Source organism: Gallinula chloropus (genome assembly GCF_964237585.1).
Source record: "Gallinula chloropus genome assembly, chromosome: 13".
Classification (NCBI taxonomy): Eukaryota; Metazoa; Chordata; class Aves; order Gruiformes; family Rallidae; genus Gallinula; species Gallinula chloropus.
The window spans coordinates 11,710,987-11,729,122 of NC_140098.1; the positions used below are offsets into that span (position 1 = coordinate 11,710,987).

General features: G+C 40.5%; 1 protein-coding gene across 1 annotated transcript in view; it reads left to right on the plus strand.

Annotated features, from left to right (window-relative positions):
- Positions 1–7,874, plus strand: part of LPCAT2 (lysophosphatidylcholine acyltransferase 2) — a 30,448-nt gene extending 22,574 nt beyond the window's left edge. The window contains exons 12-14 of the mRNA XM_084270244.1: positions 3,738–3,836; positions 5,607–5,748; positions 6,289–7,874. Of these exons, the coding sequence (XP_084126370.1) occupies positions 3,738–3,836; positions 5,607–5,748; positions 6,289–6,530 (483 nt within the window). The 3' untranslated portion in view covers positions 6,531–7,874. The remainder of the gene's footprint in view (positions 1–3,737; positions 3,837–5,606; positions 5,749–6,288) is intronic.
- The last annotated feature ends 10,262 nt before the right edge of the window (positions 7,875–18,136 follow it).

Sequence of the window (18,136 nt, forward strand, 5' to 3'; positions counted from 1 at the left end):
AACTCTATTAACTAGTCCTTTCTCTCTTTCCTTCAAGCCTTATTGTAGTTATAATGAAAACAACTTAAAATACTACATTTATATTTAGAGAAGCTTGCTGAAATAATGCAGTCACATAGCAGCCAGCCAGCCAAAATCAACCTCTGGCTATCAGAGTTAAATTTTATCAGACTGCAGCATCCCACTCAAGCTAGTTACACTGTTCTGTCCAAGGCGTCAAGTTTTGAGTAAAAGAAAAAGGAATAAAATGAATTTTTCTTTGAATTAAGGATACATTGTCTATGAAAACAGCTCTTACACTGCATTGTAACAAGGCAGAATTCTCAGCAGGGCTTTGCTGCTTTAAAAGAAAATTGTCTGGGGTGTGTTCTTGCTGCCTGGAATGTTGAAGGATGAGCAGCACAGCCTGCACACTCCGGGCAGCCTCCAGAGCCTCTCTGAGTCCACATACCCCTGCCCCTCCCCAGGGAGACATCAGTGACTAATTGAGAAATGCCCCACAATGCCTGCCAGGCATCTGACTGCTAAGAAGGTACTGTGGTTTGGTTTGTTTCTCAATTGCCATAGCTTTGACTTCCAAATCTTGCAGTTACACTTGGCAAATAGTATTTTCCAAACTGATGAAACCTCCTCCCTCATATACTTGTAGAAGCCTTTTACTTGCAACTAGGAAAAAGTACCATAGAACTTTTGCCCAGACTTTTTTTCCTCCTGGACTTTGTTTAATACCAAGCTGGGTGACAGGAACAAACAGTAAGAATATTCATATTGGCCCAGATCATGATGGAAGAGGTCAGTTCTTTCCTAATGGCACTCCCCACCACCCAGTTATACAGTGCAAAAGCACGGTTACCCACAGTGGCACTTGGGCTCTGAGTGATAGAAGAGTGAGCATGAGGGAAAGTGCAGCACCTCCAGGCAAGGGCCATCCTGCCAGGTTTGTTTCAGAACTTTCCCCTCTGACTAGTTAGAACTCGCAGGTAGCAACATGCAGTGGAAACTTTTGAAGTTACAGCAACAGCCTCTTACATGATGAGGCTGGATATGAACACAAGGTGCATCTGCAGTTCCTCCCTGAATGGTCCAGTTGTAGGTTCTGTGGTGCCCGTTTCCTTAGCAAACGTGAACGATCAGCACACGTGCTTACGCACTTGATTCTCCCCAGTGCTTTACACAGTGAGAAAAAAGTTTCAAGGCAGCAGTACTTCAACCTTTACTGACTGAGCTTGTCTTGCAGTCCTTGTACAGTTGTCCTTAGTCTCCCTAAGTGGAGACTGCTTATGACAATGCAAACTGTTCCCCAAAGTGTAAGATTTACTGTATTATATAACAAGCCAACAACACAACCCTAGCTACCATAGCATGTACAGTGAAAATAGCAGAAAACTAGTTTCCTTAAAGAAAACAAGGGCTGTTGAGGTTACACCATGTTTTGATTGGTTTATGTAACATAAATACAAATATCTAAATATTGATGTTCTACTTTGCTATTTGGAGAACTGGAGCTCAGCTCACATGTTGCTTCCTTAAAATATTCTTGGGTACACAGGCTGCAAACACAGCTAAATGTGTGTAAAAAGACTATTGCAAGTGCTTGTCTGCAGAGGAGCTGCACAAGCACTAATTCAGTCCCATCTCTTTTTCCAGGCGACAACCCTATCATTTCTCCTTAACCAAAATCCCAGAGCATCTGGAAGTTAGCCAGCGTCCTAGGGTTTAGTGGAGCTTGTCACAACATGAACTTGCAAGCACAGTAACATTATTTCCTACTCAGATGGCTGGAGTTCTGTGTACCAAACTGATTACTGGGGTTTAGCAGTTTAATGACAATAATATGACTCTTATTGGCTCTTGTCATTTTTCTGTGTGCAGCCATGGCTGTGTTATTTCAGAAGTTGTTTTTAATGAGACTTTTATTTAAAAATTCCCAATTATTTTCCTGTGATACATATTCCTCACTTTAAAAATACATTTTAAAAAATATTCTAATGGGATCAAACAATCCTTTGCTAAGAATACAGCCAAAAAAACCTGTCCATAAATAGTGATGTAGCAAAATATTAAAGTCAAACTCTGTAGCACAATAAGAGCACAGATTTTTAAACAAAACAGCATTTATGAGAGAACATTGTCCTTTTCTAATGATTACAAACTGTCAAAAGGTGTATCCCTTAAACACTGAGGAAAGCTACTTAAAGATTATTCATAACTTTGCTAAAAAGTCTCCTTAAAATTAAAATCTTTAAAGTGTAAGATGTTCAAAGGCTGCGTGTATCCAATATGAGTGATTAGTCTATCAATATACAGAAAATAATAGTTATCTGTGCAGAATAGGCCTGAACTGGTCTTGAAGGCTAAATTTAGAGGGTTTTAATCCTGTCAAATGCACAGCTTGAGAAAGAAAAGTCAGTAGCAGACACAGTATTACACATATGTTGTTAATCAAGGACTACCCTAAAACTTAAATTCGATAACAGAAATCCCTATTTCATAGAACACCGGATTTTCAAAGCACTCTACAGCATTATGTTGCCTTAGCATTTCTCTACTGGCAAGCTCCATGTTCCACTATTCAGCAGCAGAAAGCCAAGAACAGAAAGGTTAAGGTTGGTATGCTCAAGCAGGCATTAGAACTTGGTAGGAGAGACAGAAATAGAATCTAGATCTGGCTGTTTGCTGCAGATGTACCCAGGAGACCACCCCTCTTCTGCTTGGCTGAAGAAGTTTTGTACTGTTCTCAGACTTAGAAAGTCCACTTTTCAAAAAATACTTTTCTTCTTGAAAATTACAGCACATTATCCACAAGCAAACTCTGCTTTACACTTTCATTTGCTCTTGTTGTGAATGTTCCAAGCTCTGAGCTACTAGTCATCTCTACTGTGCTTTCACTAACTACTCTGTGTCCCAGCACCTAACACTGATGTATGGCTTTTCCCCAGACAGGCTGTTTGCCAAAACCCTCAGGAAACTTTCAGCGCAGTCACAGGAACACTACTGGCTTCAGCATATATTTTGACAGGCATCTGCCATTTTCCCAAGCTGCAAATATAATGCAGAATTCATCAGGAATCCCATCAAGGCCAGCTTCATGTTTTCTTGATGTAGCTTTGTAGTTAACATAGTGAAATGTTCAAAACTGGAATTACCAGAGAGGCTGTTACAATGAATTCTGGCTTAAAAGGTAGGAGAGTGTATTTGCTTCAAAATAGCGTGTAGGGCAATGCCTTTGCTTCAAAGAAAGGCTTAAGATAGACCATGTAGATTTACTGCAGCATCGGGCTGTACTTTTGCTGGCATATATTTTATTGCTGAAGGTTCTTAGGAATAATTAACTGAAGGCATCAGCCTTACTGTTGGCCTGTTTATTCTAGGATGTTGCATGGGTCTCTGAACTTTAGCAAGCGCCAGTGCCAGATGAATTCCAGTTCTTGTTAGAGGCTTCTGAGAGGTCACAGACTGAAGAAAAACTTCTGAGTTGTTTAAATCTTTCTTTTTTGTTCGGGTCTTTATGTAACAGAAACTGATACCAACTTTCTAGCTATTGAAAATGTGTATATTGCTACTTCAGCCCTCATATTGCACAGATTTAGCGAGCTGTTAGTATTTTTTCCAGGAAGAACAAATACCTCTACTGTTGTAAACTGTCACAGTGAACGTTTTATAGTTGATTTATCCAACAGCTTTTAAAGCTATTTGCAATATTAACTATAACTACTGTCATACCTATTTTGATACAGAATGGAGATGGCACCATTGACTTCAGAGAATATGTAATTGGTTTGTCTATCCTTTGTAACCCAGCCAACACAGAAGATACTATTCAGGTGGCATTTAAGGTAAGTTCAATTTTGTGTTAATCTACACAACTGACAAATTAAGACTGACTGTAAATCTGTTAGCTTTCAAATCATAAGTTTATAGCTTCAATCTGTTATGTGAATGTGAGTTATACACTTAAACCAATTGACATTTAGAGTGAGAAGGGGAGGGGAGAATTGCAGTCATCATAGAAAAGGGTTTCAAAAGCCATGTGAAGGTGCTAATGAATATGAAACTTGGCAGGCTAACTCCAAAAATGATTCAGCAGCACTTGCATGGTTTTTCTGCCTGAGGTTTTTTTCTGCTGTGATTCTTCAGTGTCACAAGTAGACAATAGATGGAGCAATACCCTCTTGCAGGTTAAGGGCTAAGTAGAATTCCCAGTTGTTAACAAAGTGAGGGTGTTGGGGAGGGAATCAGGAAGGGCTATTCCAGACTGGCATAACCAAAATTGGGCTGCATCTAAGATCTATTGGCTTGTACTGTCGTGTCCTGATAGTACCAGCAGTCAAGGAGCAGTAGTTCCTTTCATATTTCAGGTAGAAAGAGGCAATGTGTGACCAGGGATGCCCAGGTTATCAGTCCCTGAGTAGGAAAACAGTCAAGAGATTTTTTTTTAGTAGATCTTTGACAGAGATTCAGTTATTTTACCCATCAATCTTTTCTTATAAACTATATTGAACAATATATTGGGATATGGATCATGTTCATCTTAAACTGGGTACTTTTGAACACTAGTCTGTACCCAGGAAGTACCGGATTTTTTACAGCAAGCCATTATATCCACTGGTTGCTTTCCAGATAAGCACCACAGCTGTTCAGAGTGATTTGTGCTTTTACAGGATGTTTTATCACTACACATTCCTCTGAAGAAGCAAGCCTAGCAGCTATTGTTTCTGTTTCATTGTTTTGTCTTCAGTATCTTAACAGTTGTGCTGATTATAAAATTAGTAATTTGTTTTAATCCACAGTTTCATCAGGAAATGGCTGGTTTAGCTGTAACAGCCTGTTTCAGTCTGAAATGGAACTATGGGTTTCCTTTTGCTATTTGTTTTCTTTGCCACTAAATGTACTTTCCTTTGCAAGGAGAAAGTTTGCCTGCAGCGAGCACTTAAGAATTACAGCTCCCCACCCCTTGCATTTCTCAAGGGGTTGATTCATAGCAGATTCTTACTGTCACTGCACTGGGAAGGATGGGATGATTAGTGTTCATCTACTGCCTGCGTTCCAGTCACCAAAATTCCTTGTTAATTATAATCATTCCCTAATGGGTGACAGATCACATACACTAAAATAGGTATTTCAGGTCAGAGCATAAACTCTGGAAAGTTTCATCTGATGACATATGTGCCGTAACTTCATGAAAATGCAGACTAAAAACCTAAGATGTTCCAATGTGGAGTGGCTGAACCCAGGAGAGCCTTAGCATAGCTCATGCTGACAATAAACATAAACCTTGTATGGGTTTGTATGGGGTTTATTACTGAATAAATCATGTTTGTATGGGGTTTATTACTGAACTAATGCTGCAAGGTATGTTGCTGCGGAATGTTCTAGACCCAACTCCAGCATGTACATCACTCTAAGTGTCTTACTGCCTATTCTGCTTAGTCTTATTCCAGAGAAAATACATAAAGTCTTGTGCAGAAGAAAGTAGCTGAGATGCAACCGGTCTCTCTGAATGCCAGGCACTGAATGCTAGAAATCTAATGTGTGTGGCTAGCCTGCACACCAGGCTCATCAGCAAACTGGTGCTAAAGTATTCCTGCACTTTGTGTCTTCTCCAGCTCTTTGACATGGATGAGGACGGCGCTATAACGGCAGATGAGTTTGCTTGTATCATTCAGTCTGCTCTAGGGGTGCCTGAGCTTGATGTGTCTATGCTCTTTAAAGAAATAGATGCAGATGAAACTGGGAAGCTGTCCTATGGTAAGTTACACCCTTTTGTAATGAAGAGTACCTCAACAGTCATATTGTCAGTGAGAGTTTCCTACTTTCTTTTTCTCTCTGAAAATCACAGAATCACAGAATTTCCTGGGTTGCAAGAGACCCTTTAGATCATTGAGTCCAACCACAGCCTAACCCTGACTGGTCCACCTCTAGATCATGTCCTTAAGACTTCATCTATACACCTTTTAAATACCTCCAGGGATGGTGACTCCACCACTTCCCTGGGCAGCCTGTTCCAATGTCTGACAACCCTTCCAGTAAAGAAATTCTTCCAAATATCTAGCCTATTCCCTCTTGCAATTTCAAGCCATTCCCTTTTGTCCTGTTGCTATATGCATATGATGGTTCTCCTACCCTGGTTCTGGGGAAAACTGTGGAAACACAGACCTAGATGCTTCATGTGATATCCCTGAGATGCTTCAGAGGGAAGCAACTGGAGATCAACTTTGGTAAAAGCAACAGGCACTGAAAATGACTCTGTTCTTGCACTACAGTATCTGTGTTTTTCATATATTTCAGATGAGTTCAAAGACTTTGCACTCAAGCATCCAGAATACGCCAAGTTGTTTACTACTTACCTAGAGCTACAGACATACCAGTTACATTTGGAGAAGGATCACTTTGAGTCACCTCAAGTCAAACAGAGTCCAGTTAGAAAGACTACAATCCCAGTCTCAGAAACATCAGTTGGAAGAAATAAAGTCTGTCCTGAAGGCAATGAAGAGGATAACTCAAGTATCTCTGACAAAAAGGATGACTGAGAAGAGTTATTCAGCTGTCACATTCTGCAGGATTTTTTCCCTAGCTATTCACAAGCACAATTGATACACAAGAGAAGTGGAAGTTATAATTTTTTAAAATGTTCCTTTTTCTACTTTTGTATCAGGAAGAGTTATTCCTGCTGGAGGGTAAGGGAGGAAACACTGTAACTATTCTGTCCTTGATGTCAGCATCACAATACTGGGAATGTTGTGCACTGCTTTCCAGGTTCAAGCTTTCACAAAAGTAACAGATGTGCTAAGAGGGGTAAGAGGCTCCAGCACTGCTGGACTGAGGAGTCCACTTGTGTAAATACAAGTAGAATTTTTGGTGCTGCCCCATTCCTCTACATCCCAAACACATCTTTAAGGGGTAAAAATGATACCAGAGTGTTTTAATTCACAGTATCCCATAGCCTTTTCAAGTTTCTGACACACAGATGAGTTACAAGAAGCTGAGAGCTGAAGCTGGTGTTTTCTTTTAGCTTTCCTTTAACTACTTGTGAACTATAAAGCCTAAGCTGAACAAGACCTGCTGATTCACCACTGTTAGGAACAGCTTTAAGCTTAAAGGCTAGGTAGAGATAGCAATGGCTGTACTTCTAACAACAAAAAAAACACCTGGAATTCCAAGATAGCAGCTCAGCCAACAGGAAAATGCATACAGTAGCACCCAAGAATGAACCGACTATTTAAAAAGAAATAGAGTGTTGTTTACAGTAACAACTTGTCAGGATCACATTAGGAGGAACGTTCAAAACTTCAGCATACTTTATTCTAGTAATTATCAACAGAGGAACATGACCTTGCTCTGCAAAACTTAAAAGGCCAATATGCTGTCAAGCCATAGGTGTAGTAGTTTATGTCTACTCTAAAGCTGCCTCCTAGAAACTGTGTTTGCATTATTCTGCCATTACTCAACATGCTCTTTGAGTCTGATTCAAAATCAAGCTCTTTCAAGTAAATGATTTGAGTATGTTTTGCCACAGTCTCCTCTAGTGCACTGGAAATTGGGCCTTTACCTTTTCCCTTCCTTCATCTGAATGCACTTTATACAATAATTAAAATATACAGGTATTTATGCAAATAACTACTAAGTAAAAACTTGGAAGAGGTGGAATGTCATGATATTTTCAAACTAAAATTGAGATGAGCAAAATCTAGAATATCTAGTACCAAAAATAACCAATTTTCAACAGGTTTCCTATGTGAAATGGTAACCCCTGCCTCTAAATTATTGCTAATGTCATCTGACTGCAAGTTCATTGCCAAGTTTAATCTTTCTGTGTTTATAATTGTGCCTATCCTGATGTTTCATATGCTTAAAATAAATCTATATTTTGAAAAGACTGACTTGAGCAGCTGAGTCTTTTTAATAGAGTGGGAAGGGTGCTCTGTGTACCTCAAAGCGCTGGAGGGATTTCCAGGAAATCATCCTTACGGTGTCGTACCTTGATAAGCACAATGCACCCTGAAGATGACATTTTTAGTTCTGAGTGTGATGGCACTTTTCTCTCTGGTAAAGCTAGAAAAGTAGGACAGGACTGATGCTCTGCCAGAGTTATTTCTGCTGACTATCTCAGCAACAGGGGCTATGATACAATACAAAGAAGATTTGCAGGTATGTGGTGGAAAGATACATCTGGTTTCTGACAGACCATAAGGCGCTGCAGGTAAGATGAGTGACCTCAACCCCAGCTGAGAAGTAACACTCATGGCTTTGTGCAGTAAGAACTTTCAGGCAGGATTCTCTTTCACTTGAGGGAAGGAGAAGCAGGACTTACCCTAACCTGGATGCACTGTTAGCTGGAATATATAAGCACAGATGCTTTGCCTAGCATGTTAACCAAAGCCCTCAGGTTTTCAACCAGTAGTCTTTTCAAAGATGACTTCTACTCCAGCAGTAAGAAAAAGATGGATGGGCAAAGGTGACAAAGCCTTGGAATGCTAAGGGTGCCTCACACATGCTCCTGTTCAACAACTGCAGCTCTATGCTGCCTATTCCTGCAGTGTATTTAGGACTAGTGATTTTATAAAAACCTGCATCTCATGCAAGTGCTTTGCAACTAAAGCTAAAAGTATAAAGCTACACATCCCAGTAGTTCAGGGAGGAAAGGCCTCAGATGGGTTTGGTATGTAGCAGTGATTCAACTATGCTCTGAAAAGAAACCAGCTAAACGCTGCAGACACTAACTCAATATACACACATCTGCTTGATGTGCGGGAAGGGAATACATTAATTTCTAGGCATCATTGTGCCTCAGGGAGCTTTTAAAAGGACCAAACTAAAAGCACTCTGCAATAAACGGGCATCACATTAAGTGGCAGAGCAGGAACTAAACAGAAGGGGGGTAAAAATACTAAACAGAAAAGGGCTCTCAGTCAGACATTGAGGGATGACACCTTTCTGCCTGACACTTCCTGACGTATGGGTTCTTGAGCCTTGAGGATCATTTTGAGTCCTGCACAACAGTGCTAGAAAGGTGTATTTGGTCCCATGTCACTGCGGGAAATGTCCTTTATTTAACCAGTACTTCTGTGCCATGCTCTAACATGGATTTGACAATAAATCCTTCACAAATCCCAAAACAAGACATTGCAATGTATAAAGAAACTCCAGCAATCTTGAGGGTGAGAATCAGACAAGAACAAGTCTATTACAAGAGGAAAGGACAACTACTTCTGAAGACCTCAGGCCCACAGGCTGCTGGTTTCCATGTTTTCTGATAACTATGTACATAAAGTACATACAATTGCTATGAATAAACCTCATTTACATCTTTCTAAAAGCTATGGCCCTGTTTCTGAATGCATGAAAGGCAACGGCAAGTCACCTAGAAAAGTGGTCTCTCGTGTGGAAGATATTAATACTGTAAATCCTCATGAGCTGAAGGAAGGTGAATCAATAAGGTCTCCACTGGCCAAACCAGATTGATTTCTGAGGACAAGATCATCTGATCCAAGAAAATTAAAACTCTATTTGTGATTCCTTTGCTGTAGCAGTGGCATTGCCTAAATACAAGCAGAAATAGAGATAACACATCCAGGTCTCAGGTCAAATCACACTGCTGTAACATCTGGTCCTAAACTGCCACAATCCCATAGTTCCTGGCTGGTTGCTGTCCATCAGCAGAACTATGAGGAGCAGAGTGTGTGAAAAGAGATTTCCCATTTTGTCAATGAAAAGCTGTGCAGCATCAGTCAGAGGTACCAAGCCAGGCAGTGGCCACTGCCTCTGATCTACGCTTCTACATCAGACCAAGTCAGGTGCCAAGTTGTATTCCCACAAGGTTCCTGTGTGTGTTACCTCCTCTTCCTCATCATCTTTCCCATAACTTGTGGGGGAAAAAAAAGCTCAGTGATTCCCAAATGGTTTGCAAGGGAAACTGTGCAAGGTGGCTGCATGCTCTACCCGTTCAACCACTCTCAAGAACCCAACAGGACTAAGAGCCCTGGTAGTCCAAAGACGGGTTGCATTGTGTTAAGGAGTCTAATGACCATGCACAGGACTGCTGCAAGGGCTGCTTGGCTGCATTGTCATCTGCCTAGCACTTCCCATCTCAAACGAAGTGTTGCCTGGGCCTCAGAAGTCTGAGAAACACTTACTGAAATCCTTTTTTCCATGGTGGTCAGCACACAAGGGCCCTGTTCCTGGGTAATTCCTCAGGCACTTGGCCAGTGCAAATAAATACACCATTCTGCCTGAGCAGACTTCTGGTGGTGTTTGCATAGGTGCCAAGGGCTATGGGTGGATGGGGAAAATCAGGACCTGAAGCTTAGAAACTAAACATAAAAAACATCACTACACACACTCACACGCTGTCCTCTGGACAGGCTGCCCATGAACTGGTGGAGCAGAGCCTTGCCCAAGCAAAGCAGCCTGGGACTTCACACTGAGAAGGGCACAGCTCTCACTTTGAGAACGCCACAGTAAAAATTTTAAAATCCATTTTTAAGAGAACTTTGGCAGGTTTGTAGGTACACCCCATACAATGTGCTAGGAAGGCCAGACTCTGTTCAGGGGGGCCTTTGGCTTACATTTTTCCTGCCAGTTTTGCATCCCTTGGAACATCCTACCTTTCCTCTCTACTTTCTCCACATTTCTGCCCAAAATGCAGCCACTACCACCAAAGGCTGTATTCCACAATGATTAAAGTAAAGAAATTGTAAGAATAAAGCATAAAAATCACTGAATTGGGTGGGATTCAGGGGGTGGCCGGGCAGCACTCAGGCAACTACTTTTACTGGCCTGCAGTAAGAGCAAACTTGTCAAAGGTTGCAAGGGATTTTAATGACATTTAATTAATTAATTTTAAATCTTTACTCAATGAAATAACATTTATTAGACTGACTAGCAGTAGGGAGACGTTTGTCAGTAGTGCTTAAGTTGGCAGACTCCCTGTTACTATACATAGCCAGAGAGGCAGAAAGTAAACATCTTATAGGATTAGCAGCTATGTTCATAGCTGAGATGAAATTTGGACATTTCATTAGTATAAGATTGATTCTGACATTTCATAAAGCCAAAATGCAAACAAAAAAATGTGTCTGATATAAATACAGTATGCAGCACTTAACTCAGATAAAGTTCAAGAAGCGCAGCAGCTTTAGTGCCATGACAAAGGAAATACAGAAGGGTCATTTAAGGACCCAACTTCTGCTAAGCACTCAAGTGTATGCTTAATCCTGTGGTACTTAGTAAAAGCACACAATAATACTAATGATTAGAAAACATGACAAATTTCCATGGCTAATTATTGTTAACGATGGTAAGAATTACACCACCCTCACCAAGGAAAACAATATTACAAGTGATTAAATTTTATGAGAGATTTTGCTTACTGTGCCATCCTTGTAGTTCAAGATATTCTATAACAACCACATCTGGACTGCTGGGACTTGAGAGACACATGACAATGTTCTAATAGGGAATACTTCATTACCTTAGCTAGGCTCCACCTTCTGTGTCTTTCTGTAAACACCTCGTGCCACAACAGGTTGAAAGCAAATATACTCCCCTCCTCTATTCTCACATCACAGTTACTCTATGTGTTCATGGGCTAAAAGTAAACCAATTACGTTAACTTTTCTCCCATCAGTTAGTTTTTATTAATTATAAAATGCTCTGTTGAAAAAAGTCACCTTCTGCATGTTAAAATGAGGTTTAAGGGAGGCTCATCTTTAAAGCTACACCTTCATGCACATTGCTTTGTTCTAAACTGGGCACAGGTAAAAGAGAACATGTTTTCCTAGTCTCTAGAAGTCTCCTTCAGTGTGTTACCTCTTGAGGTTATGCAACAGCTGCATGAGGCTCAGTTTAGCAGTGTAACAGTACTACAACAGGAACCACTCAAACCAATCAGGGGTTTTATGCAGGAGATGGGAATTTGTGTTTTCTAGGAGTTGCTAGCAAAATTGAGGCATTTTGAGACTGTTAGCTTAAGTTTCATTGTGAATTTGGTATTAGCAAGAATACCCAATAAACACAAACACATACACACAAAATTAGATAAACCCAGCAAAGAATTTGTTTGCAGAAGTGAGAATTCATTAGATTAAACCTGTCATTAAAGGCCTCTGCAAAGGAAGACTGCCCAGCCTTGCCATACAATTCAGTCTATGGCTTAACAATTTCTCCTGTTACATTCTTCTCATGATCTAACCCGAATACTTCTGCAGCTGAAGTCACTGAGCTCTTGTGTTCACCTTGCTCAAGGAGAACTGATTCATTTCTACTTCTCTGCAGGGTAACTATTTATATCTGTACATACATATACCCAGAGCTTATCATCATGGTGCCTTTCATTTCCCAGCCTGCCTTTTTTAAGCCAAAAAGCAAAACCTCTTTCATTCTTTCCACACAGGTTGCACTTCCTAGCCTTCTGTTTATTTATTTTCATTTTAGTTCTCTGGAGATCACACTTCTGGTCCAGCCCTACCATTCCTCAGCAGACCAGGAGGATTTCTTTACATAGTTTGCAGTTGATATTTCTGCTCATATACATCCAGTGCAAGGCTTGGCTTTTCCAAAACAAGATGGCATTACCCACTCATACACAGCTATCGCTGATCTGTAAGCCCTAGATCCTCTTCTGAAGAACTGCTTCCCCTTCTACTCTTCCTACAACTGCTCATTCCTGGCTACTGCAGTATCTTAGCTTTATCCTTACTGCATTGAAAAGACCATCTTATCAAGAACATTGTGATCAACTCAGATTATTGTTAAAAAGAGCTTTCTTCTAAAAAAATAATAATAATAATTACTTCCCTTTTGTTAAGGACATTATCTTCCTAAAACTCCACTAAGCATCTGACAGTACACTAGTAGCAAAGCACTACAAATTAGAGAGACATGATGAAAGCTTAGAGGCTATAATTGTTCAAAAAGAATAATTTCCTTTTCAAAGGTAAACATCAGCCTTGCAGACAAAGATAAGGCCAAGTGCACAATTAGATATGCAAGCCTGTGCTTATGCACATATCTCCTGATATCAAAGATTGCAGGAAAATTCAAAATGTTTTCTTAAAATGTAAAAAAGAAATGAACAGGAAAAAGTGTAGGAGACTAGGAGGAGTCGTACCAGGACTGCCAGCAGCTCTTAGGAAAGCTGTTTTCCTCAATGCCGGAAGTCTTTGAAAGTGGAGATAACCAGCCATGAACTACAGCAGCCATTCAAAGCAGAAATCATTTAAAATGTTTAGATTTTGTACACTGGTCCTTTGAATGAAAGCATGCCAACCTCCCTAATGTTATTGAATTGCATGTCTCTGACAGCCAGTCTCTTGTAAGCAGAAAAATACATTGACAATATACACTGGGGAAGCAGAAATCACAGGGTTTTCACCTGCACAGTTTGAGTACAGGTTTGAACTACTATTAACTGCAAGCTACACTATGCCTAAACCAACTCATGAAATAAATAAGAGCAGGATCCATTCTTCCTACCTTTGCTATTTCCAATTTTAAAGACAAAAGTCTAGGCTTTATAAAGTGGAAGCTTGTCTCTTAGTAGGAAAGAGACCCTATGGACCAGAGAACCAGCCCTTCGGACAATGACAAGTAACAGGAGACACCTTTGACAAAACTCCCCATTATTATTCATTTTATTACAGAGGTCTAACAGAAGCAACAGCCATCGAACTAAGTATTGCCTAAAGCACATAATAAGGGTTTATACCTTTTCTGGATCTTTAACAGTTTAGGAATAGACAAGACAAAAGGAAGCAGCTACCTTGCCGAAACTTACACAGAAGAGTAGCAGCATAGCAGAGAGAGAAGGGCAAGGGTTCTGATTACGTGAATTACACTTGGGTGCTCATGGTGTCCCAAACCCTGTAATCAAATTTGACATTCTTTGCCACCAATTATTATTGGGTTTTTGGGGTTTATTGCAGAGGTGAGAAGATAAACTCAACATCAGATCATGAAAAGCACAGTTTAAACAGATTTGATCGCTTATGGCAAGATGGTGTGTTAAGACTTCCAGCATCTCTTCCCCTATGAAAATATTTGTACTTCTTACCTACAGCTAACCCTGACTTTCTTGCTGTCACTAGGCATTTTCAGTGATATCAAGCCTGATTCTTTCCACCATGACTTGGTGCACACTGAGGTGCAAAAGAAAGAGCTCTCAGGTCTCCATACAGTCGGTTACACAGGGGAACGCAGGCATGCTCTGCCTTACCAGTCACCAGCCTGCCAGTACCAGTCAGTGTCTGACCTTCTGGTGGAGTCAGTCAGTCTCAATTTACTCTTCTTCCAGCCTAATGTGAACAATTTCACAGTAGACAAAAGACCCCTCCCCTCCACCTAATCTCTTATTATTTTCCCAAGTGGAGTCCATCTAGCTTACATCAAAGATTTGGTCTCGTTAAGCTATTGTTTTATAAGTCTGCTAATATTTTTCCTGTCCATAATACAGAAGACACTGCTGATAGAAATATGTCAACAGGAAAACAAACAGGCAGCATTTGACATGCTATTAGTCCAAGTCTGGGTGGATAAATAAATCATAGATCAAATATTCATAAGGGGGAAAATACTGTTTATTTCCAATGGATTCATTACGCACATATCTCCTATACAGCACGGTGACAAACACACCCCACAAAAAGGATGTCACAATGTACCAGAGAAAGGATTGTTGATGCAATGAGGACAATGTATCCCCCCTTATAAAGTGCTTCTGTCTCTGGGGGATATATCACACCACACTCACACAAAACGTAGCCAGCAAGAAGCGTCCTTTAGCTATATCACTGTGTAAGGCAGGGTAATTCATCAAGACTGAATCGTTCCTGATCAGTGGCTGTTCCTCTGAAAGTAATTTGTGCTGTAAGTGCAATAAATAGTATTTCACCCCTTTCTTTAAAATACTGAACCCCCCAAACTCTTCTTAGATGAAAAAATATATCCTATCCTGACCCTACCTTAGGTATCCCACCACCTAACTGAGAAGATAAAAAACTTGATGACATTAAGGTATTAGCCATTTACATACACTTCAGCTCTCAACACTCTCTATAATAAGTGATACTGACATAGCAAAACTGGACCAAATTTATTTTAGTGGTGCTTCCTAATTAAAACCATCAGTAAAGAAACTGTCTTGGCAATGGTTTCAAACTTAACTATAGTAAAGCCAGGATGATACAGTTAGCACCTCTCCTCTCCTAAAAACAATGCTATTGCAACCAGCTCACCCAAGCTCTAAGCACATGTAGATGTGGGGGCTTCAGTTACTAGAACTCTACAGCTTGTGTCTTCAGCGGTGAAACAAGCCATCAAACAAGAATATTCATTTTAGATTAGAAGCTTGCTACTAGACAGATGCCTGTGACCCACCAGTGGCACCCACCTTCAGACAGTGCAGAATGAATTAAAAAATAAAAATAAAAAAATCTAGTCAGGAGCTTTTTTTCCTATTTCTTCAGCAGTGGTTACTTCAGAGGAAGCATCTCAGGTAAAAATTCACCTTAATCTCTAGATAAATTCTGTGTAGAAGCACCCAGAGATAGAAGGTCATGTTGTTTAAAGCTCAAAGGTACCTCTGTGCCTAACATACCATTTTCCAAAAGCCACCGATAGTTTGGAGGACCAGTATGATTAAAATACATTTTCAGGCTGTTCCTTCAGAAAACCCAGTCCAGCCAAACACAGGGCCCAAAGAGAGCATGATGGAAGAGAGGAGAGTCTCTGTTGACTCCATTTTAACTGAGAAAAGAACGTGTCTGGAAGACCTAAGCACAGGACTGGCGAAAAAGCAGAAGCCAGTCTTCCAGCACCGCTTTCTCCAGAGGAACTGAGACTGACAAGAAGCCAGGTGGCGTTCACAGCACTGGCAGAAGAACAACCCTCCTCCTTCCTGGTAATGAGGCAACTACAACTAGAGGCAGAGCAGCAGGATGACACAGCCCTTCCAGTTTACAGGTATGTCCTCTTGCCCAACACCAAGTCATTTTCAGTCAGCTCTGCTATGAAGATAACAGAAGCTGTTTGCCACCCAGTGCAACAAACCCCATGTATATTCTTTGTCAAAAGCCTTGTTTACCCAGGATGAAGCTCACCTCACATCACACAGCATCACACTGACTGAGTCATCGCTACTCACAGGGCCGGCTCACAAGACAGGTCTGGGTGTCTGTGGGCTCTTTTCCAACAAAGGCAACTGCAATCCAGCTCCTCCATTATTCTGGGCTGAGTGAGGGACCATTGCCACGGTGCCATGTTTTGCTCTGGCTTTGACTATAACTAGTCAATGTTCACCACCAACTCATTACAACTTTGGTTTCTCACTGGCGGATACATGGTTCAAAAGCCAGTGCTGATTTTCTCTGGCTCTCTCACCATGAGAGAGGATTTAATGAATAGTTTTAATTGAACACATTCAACACTGAGTTACACCACAGACAGAATCACAAGCTTGGAAAAGACCTTTGAAGATCATCAAGTCCAACCGTTCCTGTCCTGTGCTAAACCATATCCCTAAGTACCTCATCTACCCTTTTTTTGAACACATCCAGGGAAGGTGACTCAACCCCCTCTCTGGGCAGCCTGTTCCAGGCCCTGACAACTCTTTCAGTAAAAAATTTTTTGCTAATATCCAATCTGAACCTGCCCTGGCACAGCTTCTTGCCATTCCCCCTTGTCCTACCAACACCTTCCACAGCTTTTGCCTGACTTACCCCTCCTGCTATATGTTTGCAGTCACACAGTGTGTCCCCTACTCCTTGACTGGCTAAAAATTTTTTTAAAAATTCTGAACAAACCCCAAAAAAGGAGGGAATACAAACCACTAACTTAAACCACAGCCTTGCAGGAAATACTAATGCTCTTCCAGGGAATTCTAAAATTCTAAAATCAAGTTAACTTTAGCTGCATAACTGTTTCAGTCAATGTCTGGCAACTAGCAATCTGAATTTCATTTCTTCATACAGAACATAATAAACTGAACTTAGTTCTTCTAATTGCTGAAACACTTCCCAACCAGGTGCTTATTCCTTCCAAATTTTGTCAGCACTCAAGTCTTAAGCCACAAAATTTTGTAGATTGTATTAGTTCTCTTTACCTTCACTCTCTCCATTTCTGTCTCTTCTCTGTACAGAACATTAAACACTGGAAGTAATACGGATACGTTTGGGTTTCAAATAACTAAACTTAGTGACAGGAGGCAAAAAGGCTGTATTGTTGCAATGAAAAGAACTGTATTCAAATCACATCTTTACATCACAGTAATGTAGAAAAAACAAAAAAAAACCCCACAATGAACAAAAAAATGCAACAGAAGCTCTGCCAAATGTTAAACAAATAAAAAGTTCCCCATTTGAAAAGTTCCCTTCCTTGGGCCTTACTAAATAAATTTTTGGGAAAAGCAGAGCATCTGAGGCTTTCTCAGAGACAGATGACATGAGACCTTCTCCCTCCAGGAACAGGTCTCCCTCATTTGTTTGTTTTAAAAATCATTAAACAGTATTGAAACTCAACTGCATCTCTCTGGAGACACACTGAGGGTGATTCTTGCTACATCTTACAGGCAAATGCTCACCATTAGAAACACAAGTATGGGGCTTTGCGATGAACAAAGTCATAAATAAAGTTACACATCAAGCATGTTATTAAGGTCATCCCCTTGCTGCAATTCAGCAGAGGATGCATTCCCAGGAGCAGATAACATACCAGATTTTAACAAATTCAGCAAACTTCAAGGGAGATTCAAAGAATGGCCACTTCATTCCTGCAAAAGGAACCAATTAAAGAGCCAGTGCTAAAAGGAATTTTGAATGTATTGCTCTTGAATGAAACAATGTTTGAAGAAGGAAATGAATTTGTTTATGAGACACATTGTTGGCTTTGCTGAGTTTTACCACCACAGTTTTCCTCCAAGAGGAAATACATTATTAAACAAGAAGGAAGAAAGGCTCTATCAATCCCAGTAAGGCAGCCTAATATTAATGTCAGCACTAACATGGTAAGGCTCCTACCAGAGTTTTATTTGGCATTTTTAATTATAAGCCCTCCAGAGTTGCCAGGTTCCAATTTGCATCCAAATTCCTTTCAAAGGGTTGGGATTTTGACTTGAACTTATTACATGTTGTTATTTTTTTTTTAC